The sequence below is a fragment of the Orcinus orca genome, chromosome 12 (assembly GCF_937001465.1).
Source record: "Orcinus orca chromosome 12, mOrcOrc1.1, whole genome shotgun sequence".
In the NCBI taxonomy this organism is placed as follows: Eukaryota; Metazoa; Chordata; class Mammalia; order Artiodactyla; family Delphinidae; genus Orcinus; species Orcinus orca.
This window is the reverse complement of record NC_064570.1, coordinates 28,635,066-28,651,197: the sequence shown is the minus strand read 5'-3', so window position 1 is coordinate 28,651,197 and position 16,132 is coordinate 28,635,066. Positions and strand designations below refer to the sequence as shown.

Below are 16,132 nucleotides of genomic sequence, written 5' to 3'. Positions count from 1 at the left end.
CTCCTTTAAAATTCTAATTCTGTGTTATTAGAATCCTTTATGCTTGTATGTGCATATCAAATTTCTAAAAGGATACACCAAAAAAGCTTACTATTGGTTATCTCCTGCAAGGGAAAATTGGGATGGGAATAACTGAGCAGCGAGGCAATCGTGAAATTATTACTCATTTTGACCCACCATGTTTTTATTGATTTATTTAACCAAGAGCATGTTATCCATTTATAAATAAAAGAAAACTCTAAGGAAGCACGCACATCCTTTCCTCCTCCCTGATTATTTATTCTTTTATTTGCTAGAATTTTAAGAGTTGTCACATATGTTTGAAAAATTATATTTTCTCTAAACTTATCTCAAATTGTCCATTATTATTAGGTAGCATATAATTTAATTCAAGCATCAGATCATCCTGTATGTCTCTTTTTCATGATCTTTCAGAGGAAAATATAATCATTGTTTGCAATTCAGACCCCAAATTGTTTCCAGCTTAACCCTAAATAACCTAATTAAATGAACTTTAATTAATTATTGCCAAAACAAATAGATCTGTGCTGACCTTTGCTAGCAACACTGCAACTCACTTGGAATCAAATGGTTTAGGTCTGGCTAGGGAAGGTGATGACTTTGGCCTCTGGAATACGAGGTCTGGAGTCTATGACTAAGCCAAAGAGGCAGTAAAATAAGGTTGAGCAGAACTGTGTTAAAATCATCCAGATGCCATGAACAAGTTGACAGCCGCTCATGTGTTTTCTATTTGTGTCTGTAAAGTGACACTATGTCTTTATGATTATGATCCTTTTTCTGCTGTTGACCGGAGTGATTATGCGTATATATTTTCTTTTGAACAGTCTGTAGCTTCTATATTGTTGTTACAGCATCATCATCATGCCTGCTGTGGTACAGTAAGTGGAGAACAGAACAGACCACACAGAAAAGAGGAAACTAAGAACCCTGCCCATCAGAGTCCATGGTTTCCAAGCTATCCAAATACATAAACATATCTGTCTGAACATAATGTTATAGGTAAACACTAAATAAGCCTCCAGGATTGCTCTGAATCTTGCTGCTAAAGTCCTTCATAGAAGAGGTGTGGAAAGCAGAGAAAACATATATATATATATATTTATATATATATATATATTAAACACGTTCTTATAGAGCAAGTATGCAGTGGGCAAGGCAGACTAGGAAAGATCACACGTAAGCCACAAGTGGAGTCTGAGCAATAATAATTTGTTAGTTTTTGTGACTGGCTAACAATTTTCATGCAATGTGAAAAAGCATTTAACCAATTTCTCAAATTGAGCTTAATTAATTTGGATGAGTGTGTTTTTCTTAATAGAAATGTTGTTATGATTCACAACAGGTTAAGTTTAACATCATTTATGCTCCTAATACAGGGCTTGAGGCATATGGAGTAGGATTTTGGGAGCTTTTTGATGGATGAGGTGAGAAATGTCTTAATAGGATGCGGTAGAGATTGAGTACAATGTGTAACATCTCGCCTTGCCAAGTACACTGATTGGTTATCTATCAGCTGATTTATTATGCTTTGGGGATATTGAAGAAACTGGTGGGTGGTTTTTGTCCTAAATGCTATTGTTGTAGCTGTGACAAGCACTTCAGTAGGTGGAGTCAACTACATTAAAGAAATAAACTACACTGATTCATCCTTCTTCTCTCTCCATTCCCAGCAACTCACGAAGCTCCACTGATTCATGAAGTTACATCTCTCTCTAACCTTTTATCGCCACCACCAATGGGATGATTGTCAGAAGTCTCCTAAGTGGCTTCCTTATTACTGTTATTTTTTTAATTCCAAAGCTCTCCCCACACTCACAACTCTTGCCAAGAGTCACCAGAACATGCCTTTTGATCACGCCTTTTCCTCATGGAAAACCTCCAGGTGCTTCATCTTACTACCTAATGAAATCTAAACATCTCCACGAAACTTCCAAGAACATCAATCACAAGGTCCATCTTCTTATCCAAAATGACTTCTCACTGCTCTTTTTTTTTAGATATTTATTTATTTGTTTATTTTTGGCTGCGTCGGGTCTTAGTTGTGGCATGTGAGGTCTTTCGTTGCGACGCGCAGGCTTCTCTCTCTAGTTGTGGCACACGGGCTCCAGAGCGCGTGGGCTCTGTTGAGGCAGGCGGGCTTAGTTGCTCCGCGGCACGTGGGATCTTAGTTCTCTGACCAGGGACCGAACCCGCTTCCCCTGCATTGGAAGGCGTATTCCTAACCACTGGACCACCAGGGAAGTCCCTCACTGCTCTTTAACATCTTTTTTCCCCCTATAATCTGTTAAAGAGTAGGGGGAATTGAGAAAGGTAAGAAAGGTAATGAGTGGGGAAAGAAGAAATTAATTAGCATTTTTTAATTCCAGTTCCTTCTGACCTTGTCTCACATATAACTGAGAAAAGATAGGCAGTGGATGCATTTCTCCCCCTAAAGAAACTGAAGTTAGGAGAGGTTTGCCCAAGTTACTACTTGCCCAATGCTAGAAAGCAGATGGGTGGAGCTGGGATTCTGACCTAGGTCTGCCTGAGACCCTCCCTTTTTCCAATACCCCATTCACTGTGCTTAGGCAGGCTGCCCCCTGGCTCCCCACCTCTACCAGCCAGACCTGGAAGGCCCTACTTTCTGCCTCACTTTCAAGATCCAGTTCCCAAGACAATCTACCTGAGCCCTTCAGACCTCCCTAAGCCTCTCTGTCCTAAACTCCCCGAAAAGTTAGCCCCTTTCCCTGACCCCCAGATTGGATAAGAAGTCCCTCCTCTGTGTTCCCATAACATCCTGTTTCTGTCATACCATATATTTTTTTTAATTAATTTATTTATTTATATTTTATTTTTGGCTGCGTTGGGTCTTTGTTTCTGTGTGAGGGCTTTCTCTAGTTGTTGCAAGCGGGGCCACTCTTCATCGCGGTGCGCGGGCCTCTCACTATCGTGGCCTCTCTTGTTGCGGAGCACAGGCTCCAGACGCGCAGGCTCAGTACTTGTGGCTCACGGGCCTAGTTGCTCCGCGGCATGTGGGATCTTCCCAGACCAGGGCTCGAACCCGCGTCCCCTGCCTTGGCAGGCAGATTCTCAACCACTGCGCCACCAGGGAAGCCCCATACCATGTATTTTTAAGTAAACTTTTTTATTGATATATAACAAACATATAGAAAATTCACGTATCATAAGTATTTAGCTTGATAAAATATCAAAAAGCAAAATCACGCCTGAAACCACCAAGATCAAGAAATTACCACCAGGGCTTCCTTGGAATTGGAATTGTCCCTTTTACCAACCATAATGCTCAAATGTAGTTTCAAATGCTGACAGGGATGTGCCCCACAGCCCTAGATAAAAGATACCTCTGCACATATGCTATTTGACATCATAGTGTTTAATAAATATTTGCCTTTTTTTTAGTTGATCCCTTTTTCTTTCTGGACTTCCCTGTTCTTGCCCTGTTCCTTTCCCACCCACTTGTGTTTGTTTTAATCTCCTCCTGTTTATGTGACACTTGGGACTCCTCTGGCTCTTATCAACTCTCCAGCAATGCAAATCAGATCTTACACAGTGACTGACTGAAGCCATAAACCAAATTTCTACCCTTAAAAAATTAAAAAGCTTTGTAATCCATGATTAACCCCTCTCAGTTATCTATAATTAGATGGGAGAGTCCGGGCTGCAAGACTTATGTTCAGATAAAAAAAGTGATTTAAGTACTTATTGTACAAAGAGGAACTCTTAACTGTTATTGATCATGAGAATGAGGGGGAGATATGCAGAAAGCCTTTTTGTCAGGGCTAGCATCAGTCATTACTAGGACTTTAGACTTTCTTTGTCACCATTGTCGATTTTGGCATTTGGGTTTGGTAAGGGGTTTATAATATGCAGCTAATGTCTGTAGGGCAGAGCCATAACTCAAATGCAGAGCTTGATCTGGGGTTCCCCTTCAGCAAGAAGTCATTGACTCAAGAGAGACAGACTAAGTGATCTCCAACACCTGTTCAACCCTTACAAGCCTTCTGGGAGAGGTGAGATATAAGAGCCATGATAAAAGGGAAAATGACCACTACTTTCCCAGGGGAAATCCCTGTGCAAACTAACAGGTCAGGGTAGAGGGTGTGCAGTAGGCTTAGAGCAGCAGCAAGGCCAACTATTGGAGAATCCCACGTATGCTAGGAAATTTGTGGAAGGCCTAGAAAAGTGAGAAAGTCCAAACAACTTGGACGCAAGATGATTATCTCCTAATATCAAGCCCCTTTCCTTTCTCCCACAGGAAATATTCCAATGGGATGAGCTCTAGGGAAGGCCTCTGAACATCAGTCGGGTGGGCCCATGCAGTGCTGGGTGCACACCAGCTTCAGTGGCTTCTGGTCCAAACCAGGGACATGCCCCTGCCAGGGTCCTTCCCTGAGCTGACACTGGACTTGTTCCGGCTCTGGTTACTCTCACGAACCAGGAGTCCTGCCAGCTCAGCATTTTGGGAACATAGCCATGTATGACAAACACCCTCACCCTCTTCAGTGGCATTCTCATACACTTACAGACTGTTATCCCGATTTCCATTTCGACAAACTGCGTTATTGAAAGTCTGTCTTTCCCACCAGGATGTGTAAGGGCAGATCTGTCAGCTTTGCTCATTGCTTTATCCTCAGCACTCAGAATAGAGCCTGGCACCAGGGAAGGCACCAAGTATTTGTTGAATTACCTGTTACTTCAAATGTCAAATGTCAGACAAACAGCCAACTTCACAGGGCAGGCAATGAGTATAGGGATCATTACTTCATGGCTGTCCTTGAGAGTTAAATTGACAAGGACTTGTTTGGATGGATTTATGGATAATGACTGACATAAATTGGCTTTAGAGAATCCCCTGGTGGCCCAGTGGTTAGGACTCTGTGTCCTTCCACTGCAGGGGGCATGGGTTCTCCCTGGTCTGGGAACTAAGATTCTGCAAGTCATGCAATGCAGCCTCCCACCAAAGAAAAAAAAAATAATTGGCTTTAAGACCACCCTATTCTCTCTTAGAGTCAGAAGCTGATGCTATTGGAGGAAATCAAGCCACTGAGCTGTAAACTACAGCAGCCATTTCCCCGGTTTTAAATTTTAAAGAGATCTGCTATTGCCCCCTTAACTGAAATTTACAAAATAACACACATGACACAATTTCTGCAAATATTTTTCAAGGTTTTATTGCAAACCAAAGTTGGTTTATCACACACAAAAAAAGTTGTGTGGTGGGGGGGGGGAAAGAATTGTACATTATTATAACCATGTTAATTACAGTACATTAAAATGGTGGTTTACATTACAAATAAGCCTGTAAGTTTAAATATACTAGTGTTATAACCCAATGTACAGACTTTCTTTATACAATACATATAATTATCAGGAATGCAAAAAAGAAACAAAAAAACCCAAAAACATAAATAATGCCCATTTTACAGGTGATATTTTAAACAATGAAAACACCAGGCTCTGACTGACAACTGGGGCATTGGTCCATAAAAACCTTTTCTAAAAATAGAAATATTTGTAGCAGCAATGCTTCTTTAAGCATCTGGATACAAGTCATTGCAAGACCATTTTCGATAAATTTTAGTTATTAACTATATCTTACAAAAAAAAACAGCCTACACATAAATTTATCTTCCAAATATGGAAGAAACAAACAATGTCCCACGTTGTAGTGTCCTGCAAGTGTCACATTGATGCTTATAACTGAGTCCTTCTGTGAGCAAGCATACCACACTCATACGGCTGATCACACAGGAAAGTCCACAAGGAAAAACAGAACGGAAACACTCGGCAACAGGAAGAACTTTGGAGCTAACACGATCTCATCAGAAAAGGCACGTTTCATAAGATGCGTTATCACGGCCCGGACAGACCTTCAGAAGCTCCTTCTCCGAACAGCGTCCTCCTACGAATGAGACCACTGCATCTGCCTGGGGCGGCCCTCTACTGCTCATTTCAGAGATAGCACCACATTGGAAGGAAGGATAAAGGAAAACCTCACAAGCTCACTGAGGAGGATGTGCTCTTCGAAAAGCTTCCAGCAAACAGTGTGCAATAAAATTGCCAAGATGTGCAAGCTTCCAGGGATGTGCAAATTCTCTTTTAAGATGTCCTGTCAGCTGGCAGCTCTGCCAAAAGGCTAACTAAAACATTTCAAAAACGCCCGTAAAATCCTTCACAACCAACCCTAAGACCATTCAGAGGAAAGAGTCCACGGGAGGTGCGTAGGAAAAGCCCAGGAAGGCCTCGGCCGCTTCCTTGACGCTGGCTGTGAGGAGGATACTGTCGGGCGACCGACCGATGGAGTTGGGGACTGGCTCTTCGGTAAACTCGGGATCAAAGTGCCGCAGGTCGCTGGGTCCACTCTGATGCAGGAAGGGAAGAAAACAGTACTCGATGTCAAGAATTCACAATGGAGACAAGAAAGGGAAATTCTCATGCAGGCACCATATGGCAACTTCCACCATCAGCAACCATTTCAAGCACAAAACCCAAAGGCCACACAAAGTTTCAACTATGAGGACCATGCTTACTTTCCGGTCTTTTGCTACCGTAATTTATAAAAGGTGTGGAAAAATAACGTGAGTTTTGTTGGGACAAAAGTTCTACTTTCTTCTGTGGGTAAAATAATGGCTTACGAATGCCAATTTATTCCCTGAGGGCCCTTCCCCTTCCACCACTACCAACAGCAACTCTGACTTAAAGAAATGCCCTCTGGGCCTGTGCACACTCACGACAGAGATACTCACCACATTTGGGTTAAAAGGGGGAGTAATCTTCTTATTAATGAGATCATCCCAGTTAATTAGGGAGAAGAAGACGTGATTCTTAATCTCCATCTGTTGAGAAAGAAGCACGAATTTAGAAGAGTGAAATTCAAGAAGGGCGGCGAGGTCTAGGGCTCTACCCATGCAGCCCGGGAGGAGAGGAAAAAATGACTCACGAAGTCATCCTTGGCACCAAGCCTCTTTGTCCTGTCCTTCTGCAGGAGGCCCTCCAGGACGTGTCTTGCAGAATTTGTAATATTTGGCTTCAACTGGAGGGGTTTGTTCAGAATGTTGTCGTACATCTCAGCTGTGTTTCGGCTATAAAATGGAGGCTGAAAGAAGCAGGAAGATTACTTACTACTTAACTGGAAGTTTTGGAGAGCATCCATTACCAAGAAAGACTTAAACGTAACATATGAAGCTGGTTTTGACAAAGTTTATCACCTGATAGGTTTTCTTGACCTTAGATTTTTAAGTGTCTACTTTTTGCCACCCTTATCGGGGGGTAGATGTTAATAAGCCATGTTTTTCACTCTCACATAGGTTAAGTGTGGTCACACCTAGTAAAATGTGAACTTACAAAAGAAAAAATCCACTAGGTAACGGTTTACCCTATAGGTATTTTAGGGTATTTTATTTTTAGCTTAACCAATATGCCTCTCTCATCAGCATTTGATAAGCATACTGATAGAGAGCAAGACGTGATGATCAGGTCTGCAATGGGGCTTGTGTGCCCAGATAAGTCTGGATTTTTAAGACTAAGTCTAGATTTTTAAGACTACATTCTAGGGAGAAATGTATCCACCCAGGGCAATATTTCACGATTTTCAATGGGCTACTCACCAGGCCATAGAGCATCTCATATAAGACGGCCCCCAGACACCACCAGTCCACAGTCCTATCATAAGGCTGCTTATGAAGTACCTCAGGTGCAAGATACTGAAAGACAGACCAGGAAAAGAGAGTTCAGAGCCCCTGAAACGAGGCAATCCCAAGACCAGGCATGCACTTTGAAAGGGCTGAGAGACCCTGGGTCCACTTGGAGGATATATTTCTTTAAACTACTTCCTGATAAAACTGCTGGCTTTGAGGCTGACTGGCCACTTACATGTCCTGATGTTTTGAAAGCTATTGGGCCCTCCTCAGATATCTTACTTAGGGGTTTAGAACCTTTTATAGTGTGGACCTTACAAACAGCTCACTTTAATTAAAGCAACGTGAGGCCTTGGAATTTCTCATGCCTCCAACAGCCAGTGTATGTTACTTGCACTGAACTGGACTAAATCATCTCCGAAAACAGCTTGTTCTTTCAGTAGTTAAGAGTCACTGCAGTGATCCCTTCCTGGAGGGGTGTGGACCAGGAGTTCGCCTACCTCGGGTGTGCCGCAGAAGGTGGATGTCGTGCCATTGTGTTCAATGTTCTCCTTGCAGAGTCCAAAGTCAGTAAGGACAATGTGTCCCTGTGAATCCAGCAAAATATTCTCTGGCTTTAAGTCTCTGTAAAAAATAAAAAAATAATAGGAAAGTAGTCGTATTAAGTTAATTTCACCGCATTAGCAATCCTCCGTAAAGATCACCACTAGGGCTATCGGAAGCACTTTACATTCACTGTAGTTGTGTTAGTGAATCTAAAAGGGGGTCCTTGTTCTGTTCATCTATTCTGGATGAGGCACAATCCTCATTGGCTAGTTCCCTCATGGCAGGGAGTCAACAGATGGGTCACATGCTGGGGACCCGGTTTTAGATGACCAAGTTGTGCCTAAACAGATTATTTTAAGGCCCTGTCAAAGGCCGGGCTATGTCTCCTTTACACAAGGAAGGGAGCCCTAAGAGCCCTTCAGCTCACCTATAAACGATGTTCAGAGAGTGCAGGTAACCCAAGGCACTGGCTATTTCAGCAGCATAGAACCGAGCCCGTGGTTCCAGGAAGCATCGCTCCCTCTGGAGATGGTAGAACAACTATAGGAGATAGAACAGAGTTAGCCTGGGTTGCCAAAAACCCCGGACAATGCATTGGCTCTGTCTTGACATATATAGCTAAAGAGGACAATTGCAGGAAGTGGCCCTAAATAGTTTATAAGCCATCTGAACGCTGGCAGGTTAAAGGAAATGCTAAATCTGGTAACTCTTCCCCCACTAATTATCTTTTAAAAACTTTCCTCTCAAATTAAAACAAAGCAGGCTATGCACGGGACAGCCAGGGGTCAGCTCCCATCCTCTCTGCTCACCTCTCCACCGTTAATGTAGTCTAGGACAAAGTACAGTTTGTCAGCCGTCTGGAAAGAGAAGTGAAGGCCCACCAGGAAAGGGTGTTTCACGTTCTTCAGGAGAACATTCCGCTCCGACATAATATGCTTTTCCTAGAAAAAGGACAATTAAGATTTAGTGGCAAATTTCAACGTGGCGCCAAGATGGCGAGGTAATGTCTACTGAATGTCTATCTCCAAGCCCATCTCATACCTCCTTCTTTTTCAGGATCGCTTTCTTTTGTAAAACTTTGACTGCATAGAATGCTTCTTCGGCTTTGTGTCTTGCCAGGAGAACCTGAAATTGAAATTAAAGATCATTTTCCTGTTCACATCCAGGGAGATGTAAAATGAGCATATGAAAGACTATAAATAATGAGAGCTTCAGATGTGAAATTACCTTTCCAAAACTGCCCTTCCCGATCACTTTCAAGAAGTGAAAGTCAGATGGTTTAGCGTGAGGGTTGGATGATGGGCCCAGGTTAATTTGCTGAGAAGGACTCGGCTGGAAAATAAAAGGTTTTCTTTTAATATCCTTGCTTCAAAGGAAGATAGAGATTAATAAAGTATAGGCAATGCAAAAAGGTGGTACATCTGCAAATGACAGGGGCAGGTCCCCAGACATTTATAAACACATTCCAAACTCCTTTTCATCCATACATGCAAATATTTCAAATGAGAGTATGGAAACTGTATATAATCGTGTTGTTCTTAAGCAGATAACTTTTATGAAATGTCTTTTAAAATACTCCACTGACTCATACTTAAGTGCTTACATCACTTGTTTGCCATGAACCAACGAGGCATTCCTGCCTTGATACTAACTCGAATGCTATTTTATAATTCATCAACATAGGAAAACTAACTGACTCATTTACAAGATTCCTCCACTGATGCATCACGAATAGAGAACACTTACTGGAGGAGAAGGGTTGGCATTCATGAGCTCAGGCTCCTGAGGTTGGGAGATTTTCAAAATGGACTGAACTTCAGGGCTGCAGAGAAGAAAGGAGCAACGTTGAACATCCTAACTCGCCACGTGAGGGCAGACCAACACCAATAGTGAATTTCTGGCTCAACCTTTCCGGGGGATTCAGTATTTAAAAACACCCAAGTCAATTACTCAGTGAGAGAAAATAACAGCCAAAATGATAAACCCAGTTAAACATAGAGGGTTGTTCTTCAAGGAGAGAGGGGGTGAATTAGGCAAATATGAAAATTTTATCGGGACTTCCCTGGTGGCGCAGTGGTTAAGAATCCCCCTGCTAACGCAAGGGACACGGGTTCGAGCCCTGGTCCGGGAAGATCCCACTATGCCGCGGGAGCTACTGAGCCAGCGCGCCTAGAGCCCTTGTGCTCCGCAACAAGAGAAGCCGCCACAATGAGAAGCTCACGCACCGCAACAAAGAGTAGCCCCCGCGCACCACAACTAGGCCTGGGCACAGCAACGAAGACCCAACGCAGCCAAAAATAAATACGTTTATAAAAAAGAAAATTTTACCTTGCATTTCCAGAACAAGCCAAATCAGCAAATTAATTGTAATGCTTTAAATGTTTGAAATAATTAGAACTTAAAGAGAAAAGGGATCCCCACCCTCGGTAAGTCGTCGCCTTCCTGATCAATATATTGATGAGGATGTCTTTACCGCTGGTAAATGGAAACTTCCCTACTTAATTTTATTTCCCCACGTCGCCCCAAACTTACTGTTTGCATGCATAGGAGTTATTGGCAATCTTCTGAATAAAGTCGTTCAGGCCCATCCTTCTCTGTTTCATGAAAGCTGCGAATTAGAGGAGAAACGTTTAGACGGCTTTGTAACATCCGACGCCACACACACCAGTCTGATCCCCGACCTTCAAAACTTTCCACTTGGCGTAACCTGGAAGTCCAGTCGTATTCCTACACTCACCGATGAGAATTGCTACCATGCCCCTCATCCTGGAGTAAGTGAGGGTGTCCCTAGCAGCCTCGGTTTTCACCGTCATCACCACAGAGACAGAGAGCACGAGGACTTGTCAGGCCCGAGAGACCGGCTCAGCCAACACTGCGCTCCGGCCCCGCCGCCGGCTTTATATGCCTTGTGCCGCCGCGAGGGCGGGACCCACAAGACTTGGAGGAGGAGGCGCTGCCCGGCCCCGTCGCGACCCCGCCCCCGGCTGCCGCGCGACTTGCCCGGCGGCAAAGCGGCCGGCGGCAGGCGGTTCCGCCCCCGGCGAGAGGGGCCAGCCCGGAGCGGGGGCGGGGGGCGCGGTGGGCGCGGGGACCGCCCGGGCAGGGCCCGGCGCAGGGCAGTTGTCGGCCTCGCTCGGCTCCCGGGCCGGAGAGGGGGAAACCGCCGGCGGAGGGGGTGGGGAGGGAGGGAGCGGCCGGGGTAATTTTCCACCTTTCTCATTTATTCCGCCCTGCGAGGAAATCAGAGTCGCGGCACATCAGGAAATCAGAGCGCTTTCTGCCCGGTGCGAGGCGATCGGGGTGGCTCTGTGCCCGCTCTGGCTTCTCAAACTCTCCGCTCGGATTCACTCCCGGCCCCGGCGCCGACCCTGACACTCTCCCCTAATCCGCAAGGCAGCCTCCGCAGCCCTCGCCGGCCGGCCGCGCACCGCCAGCTGAGGTTATCTGTCGGGCGCAGGGCTGCAGCGCCGGGGGAGGGCGGCCCCGCACGCCCTTATCTCCGGCCCCAGCTTGGGGCCAGAGCGCCCGGCGCGTCCCCGGGTTCCCGCCGCCCTCCTACCCCTTCCCCATCTCTCCATCCTTGGTACTACCCCAAATACCCAGCCCCTCTCGCCCAATCCGAGCAACTAGTGGAGGAGTTGGTTGAGACAAGCCCCCGCGTGCCGGCGGCGGCGCTTACCCAGTCCGGTCAGCAAGAAGGACTCGCTCCGTTTCTGCGCCTCGGCCCTCTTTTTGTGGCGGGGCCGGAGCAGGGACTCGAGCCGGGCCCTGGCCAGCGCGCCCTGCATCTCCCCCATGGGCAGCGGCGGCCGGGCGCGCAGCGGGCGAGGGCGACCAGAGAACACTGACGTTTCCTTGAAGGAGCCGCCGTGACTCAGGCCGGGCAAGATTTCCTGCCCCGAGTCCCAAAACAAACAAATGGCCCTTGTGCACGGCCGAGCCGCTTCCGAAAACGCCTTTTTTGTGCTTTTGGCCCAAGCCAAGCAAGGCTGAAAAATCCCAGAACTTGGAAGAGGAGGAAGGAAGGAAAGAAAGAGGGAAGGGGGAGGGAGAGAGGTCAGGAATGTGGAGGGGAGGGGGCGGAAATAAAATTCGTCTCTGCACTAAAGGAAAAAAAAATCTGCATTTCACTTTTTTTTTTCCCCCTAAAGTAATCTTTGGGAACATTCTGTCCTTTCCGCATGTAATTTTCCCCCTTGCCTTTTTAATCCCCGCCTTGCCAAAAACACGTGAGGAGGTGGCAAGTTAGGGGACAGACCTGGCGTGACCCTGGGGCGGTGCGGAGTCGGCATCCCAGGCTATCGTCGACTCCCGAGGTTCCCTCGCCCGCTCCCCGACCTGAAAACTCCGCAAGGTCGCATCCCATTGTCTTCAAATCTCTTAGTTTGTGCTCGTCTTCCCTACCCCTCCTCCGGTTTAATTCAGGGCTGACCCCGCAGTCTTCTTACAGGTTTACCACCTCGATCTTTCCCTCAAGTCCCAGATAACTTGTGACTCGTTAACTCCTGAAAGATTAGCCGGGAGCCTCCTCCGCTCCAGAAAGTAAGGGAGGGAAGGAGGGAAGCTCTGCAGAGCAGCGGTGCGGTGCCTTCCAGTAACCCCGCCGCTGGGAGATGCCTGGGAGCTGCAGTCTGACCGCCGGTGGGAGGACTCGCGCCAGCGCCGGCGGGGAAGCCACGAGCACAACGACTGGGCCAGGAGCGGGGAGAGGGCTGCCAGTTACTAAGTTTGCAGGGCCGGGTACCTGGCGCTTGTCAGGGATGTCTGCGATGCCTGCCCTGCCATGACCCCTTGCTGCCAACGGCCCTGCCATTTAAGGTTGCCTACTGGATCTGACACACTCCGAACTACTAACTGTCAAACCAAGAATACATGTGAAGCGGTTTTTCTTTGGTGCTGGGCAGGAATTTGTTTTGCAAACCAACCACCTTATTTGTCTTAACGTGATCTGTAGCCTCCACTGCTTTGCAGCAGCCTCAAACTGGCAGAAGAGAACACACATCCTCTCTGCTGGAGGCTGGCTGGGAAATTCTGCTCAGCACCCACTCATTAAAAAGCACTTACTATTCCCCGAAACTGACACTCCAACCCAAAGCAAGGTTTAGGAAACTCCAAGTCACAGCAACTGGCCCACTTCTGCTTCCTCTTTCACGGATTCTTCATATAACATGACTTTGTTATTGCCAGTACCCCCATATCCCACGCTCCACTTCAACTAGTCTAGGCCAGCCCCGCTCCCACCCGGTTCCTTCCCCTTTTGAGAAAGCAAAATTTTTGAAGAATGACCAGAAACACCAAACTGCACCAGGATTTCTGCCTGTTTGTTTTTTAAACATGAGATTAAGAAACCTCCAGCGACTCACCTCCTGTGCCCCCCCATGCCAAGTAACCCCAAATCCTCTGAAGCATCTTTGTTTTACCCATTTCATCCAAATTATCTTAATAAAAGCAGACAAACCTTTCAAAGGGGATTTTATAGCTTCCTCTTTCATTCTTCAGGTTGTCTAGGATATGAAGGTTGGGGATTCCTTTCTGGAGGCTGGAGGTAGAGCTTAGTTATGGCTGGAGTAGCCTCCCTGCTATGTGCCTGATAGGACTGGAAGTTGAGATGATAAGGGAGCACGAGTCAGAGGCGGCCGTCCCAGCTCTGTTATGAACCCCACTTTATATAAAAGGCAATTTACATACAGGAAGGGAGCAAGCTGCAAAGTTCAACACTGGGCCATTTATTCCCTTCGTTGCAACATCATCCAGAAAATTACAGTCGTCAGTACTCTGGGTTTATTACACCCCCAGCAAGACACACAAGAAATGTAACTTGACTGATTATCATCACAAACCAGTCCAGAAAAAATTCAAAACACATGCACAGAGTTCATTTTCTCAAAGAGGCTCTGCTCGCATTCCAGGAGGAACGTGGAATTTAAGTTAGAGGGCTCTAAGTGGAACAGAGAAGAGGCACAACCGTATGATTTGTGGTTGGAACAGAAAAGTATCGTCTGCTGTGCTCCCTCCTCCCCCTACACTAATGTGCAGCCGTTGGAGACGGATGGTCTGCTAAACTTATCATTTAACGGAGAGAATCAAGTTGTTGAGACTGGCTTTTCTTCCAACCGGATACCTGATGGGTGGAGCAGGGGCCCCCTGTTCTGTCCCAGCAACCTACTAAGACTTCCGAACAGGAAGGTGACACACGGCGGCGGGTGTATGGGGTCGGGGGAGGTACGCGGGGGAACTGTGTGCGACGCGCGCCTAACTCTTCACAGGCTTTAGGTTGTCCTGTGGCTGCTATTCAAACGCTTGATCTGTTCTTCCTTCCTGTCGCCAGCCTCTTTCTTTGGTTCAGAGAGTGCTCCTACCAGGAGAAATCCGGCCCCTTCCCTCCTACACCCTGGTGGCGAAGTGGCCCGAGCTACGTCACCAGTATCTGCTTGTAAATACGAGCTAGAGGGCGCTCGCGTTCTCCGGGAGAACTACTCCCGAATGTATGATTTCCCCCACTTCTCTCCTGGGGTTTAATCAGTTCCAGATAATGCCTCCGCAATACCTTGTGAGGGCAAAGAAAATAGATAGACGGCTTGATATGAGATACGCTAATTAGTTCCCCACTCCCCCAAGCCAATCATCTCATTTATTCCTCATACTGGGAAAACGCAATCAAACTCTCAAATGGGAATTATTCATCAAGATGTAATGTTTGCACTGAAACAAAACAGTTTCCAATGTATGTGTATTTTAATACGAAAATTATTTTAGCTTTTCAAATGGGAATTATTCACCAAGATGTAATGTTTGCACTGAAACAAAACAGTTTCCACTGTGTATTTTAATACGAAAACTATTTTAGCTTTCCTACTTAGTGATTAAGTAAAATTTTTCCTTAATGATGAACTATAAATACTACAACCTGAAAGCTTTACTAAGATATGATTCTTTCCATTTAATTTAAAGGCGCAGAAAACAAATTCCTGGTACTTCTCAACATATTAGAGGAAATATTTTGAAAAATATAAGGACTTAACTTTTTTTTTTACTGTTAAAATATTTTAATGTCAATATAAAATGAGATCAGGGTTTGACAAGCAAGTTTCAGAATATGAACATCGATTTCTAAAATGATTTATCTTTTCAGAAGCCTAAATATGAATGCATATAAATCTTAGGGATATAAGAAAAATATCATGGTTTTTTTCCCCCATTTTAATACATCTGCAATTGACAAACATGCAAAATAATTAAGTTCCCCTCTTGGGCTATTTCTTTAATGTGTCAGCTGTGTTAGTCTTCATTCCTTAGATAAAATGTCTTCCATTGATAACAGGGCAATATGATTATTTTGTATTGCTCAAACTGTCATAAATTCTATAACAATCCTGTGCTGTACCATTTAGGTTGCCATACTTATTGTTTTATTGGTGAATGCGTACGGAAATCTTTTTCCTGGAGCATCTCCAAAGATAGTACATAGAAATGCCAGAAAACATAATTATTACTCTAGAGAGCAACAAAATGGATCAGTTTTTGTTGAAGGTTGTCACCAAGTGCATTTTTTTTTTTACAGTATTCATCAAATACAAAATGATGATGATAAATGAGCTAATTCAGGATAACTGTTATAGATCAGTAACTAGCAATGGTGGTTAAATGTCTATCTATAGAACACAGGTTCTATAGTGACTATTACCTTCCCTATTCATAACTGTCAAAATCGACATGCATAAAGGAGTTAGGAATGTGATACAGCAGATAACTAAGAGAACGCATTATCTAGAATAATAGTGTTGAGTTATTAAAACCCACAAAACTACATGCTTTATTTACACAGGGCTTATTTTTTTCCCAAGGCAGTGATGTTGAATAAGCAAGACTATACACTATAAGAATCTTGGAATAGGGTTTTGTTAAATAATCTACGTGTAGCCGTCTAC

At 45.1% G+C, this 16,132-nt stretch overlaps 1 protein-coding gene across 5 annotated transcripts in view; it reads right to left on the bottom strand.

The window, feature by feature from the left end:
* Positions 1–5,176: 5,176 nt before the first annotated feature.
* The window catches only part of SGK1 (serum/glucocorticoid regulated kinase 1), a 111,868-nt gene continuing 100,912 nt past the window's right edge, over positions 5,177–16,132 (bottom strand). Inside the window, exons 1-12 of one of the 5 annotated variants that reach the window (XM_004263805.4) lie at positions 13,663–13,853; positions 10,737–10,812; positions 9,951–10,026; positions 9,432–9,536; positions 9,246–9,329; positions 9,014–9,145; positions 8,632–8,744; positions 8,159–8,282; positions 7,629–7,724; positions 6,962–7,117; positions 6,768–6,857; positions 5,177–6,383 (exon numbers count right to left, since the gene is read on the bottom strand). In XM_004263805.4, coding sequence (XP_004263853.1) covers positions 6,216–6,383; positions 6,768–6,857; positions 6,962–7,117; positions 7,629–7,724; positions 8,159–8,282; positions 8,632–8,744; positions 9,014–9,145; positions 9,246–9,329; positions 9,432–9,536; positions 9,951–10,026; positions 10,737–10,812; positions 13,663–13,696 — 1,254 coding nt within the window. In that variant the 5' untranslated portion in view covers positions 13,697–13,853 and the 3' untranslated portion in view covers positions 5,177–6,215. Of the gene's footprint in view, positions 6,384–6,767; positions 6,858–6,961; positions 7,118–7,628; positions 7,725–8,158; positions 8,283–8,631; positions 8,745–9,013; positions 9,146–9,245; positions 9,330–9,431; positions 9,537–9,950; positions 10,027–10,736; positions 10,813–10,941; positions 11,120–11,883; positions 12,412–12,462; positions 13,430–13,662; positions 13,854–16,132 lie in introns of those variants that run through there. The other 4 variants (XM_033406887.2, XM_004263803.4, XM_004263804.3 and 1 more) reach the window with 4 other exon arrangements.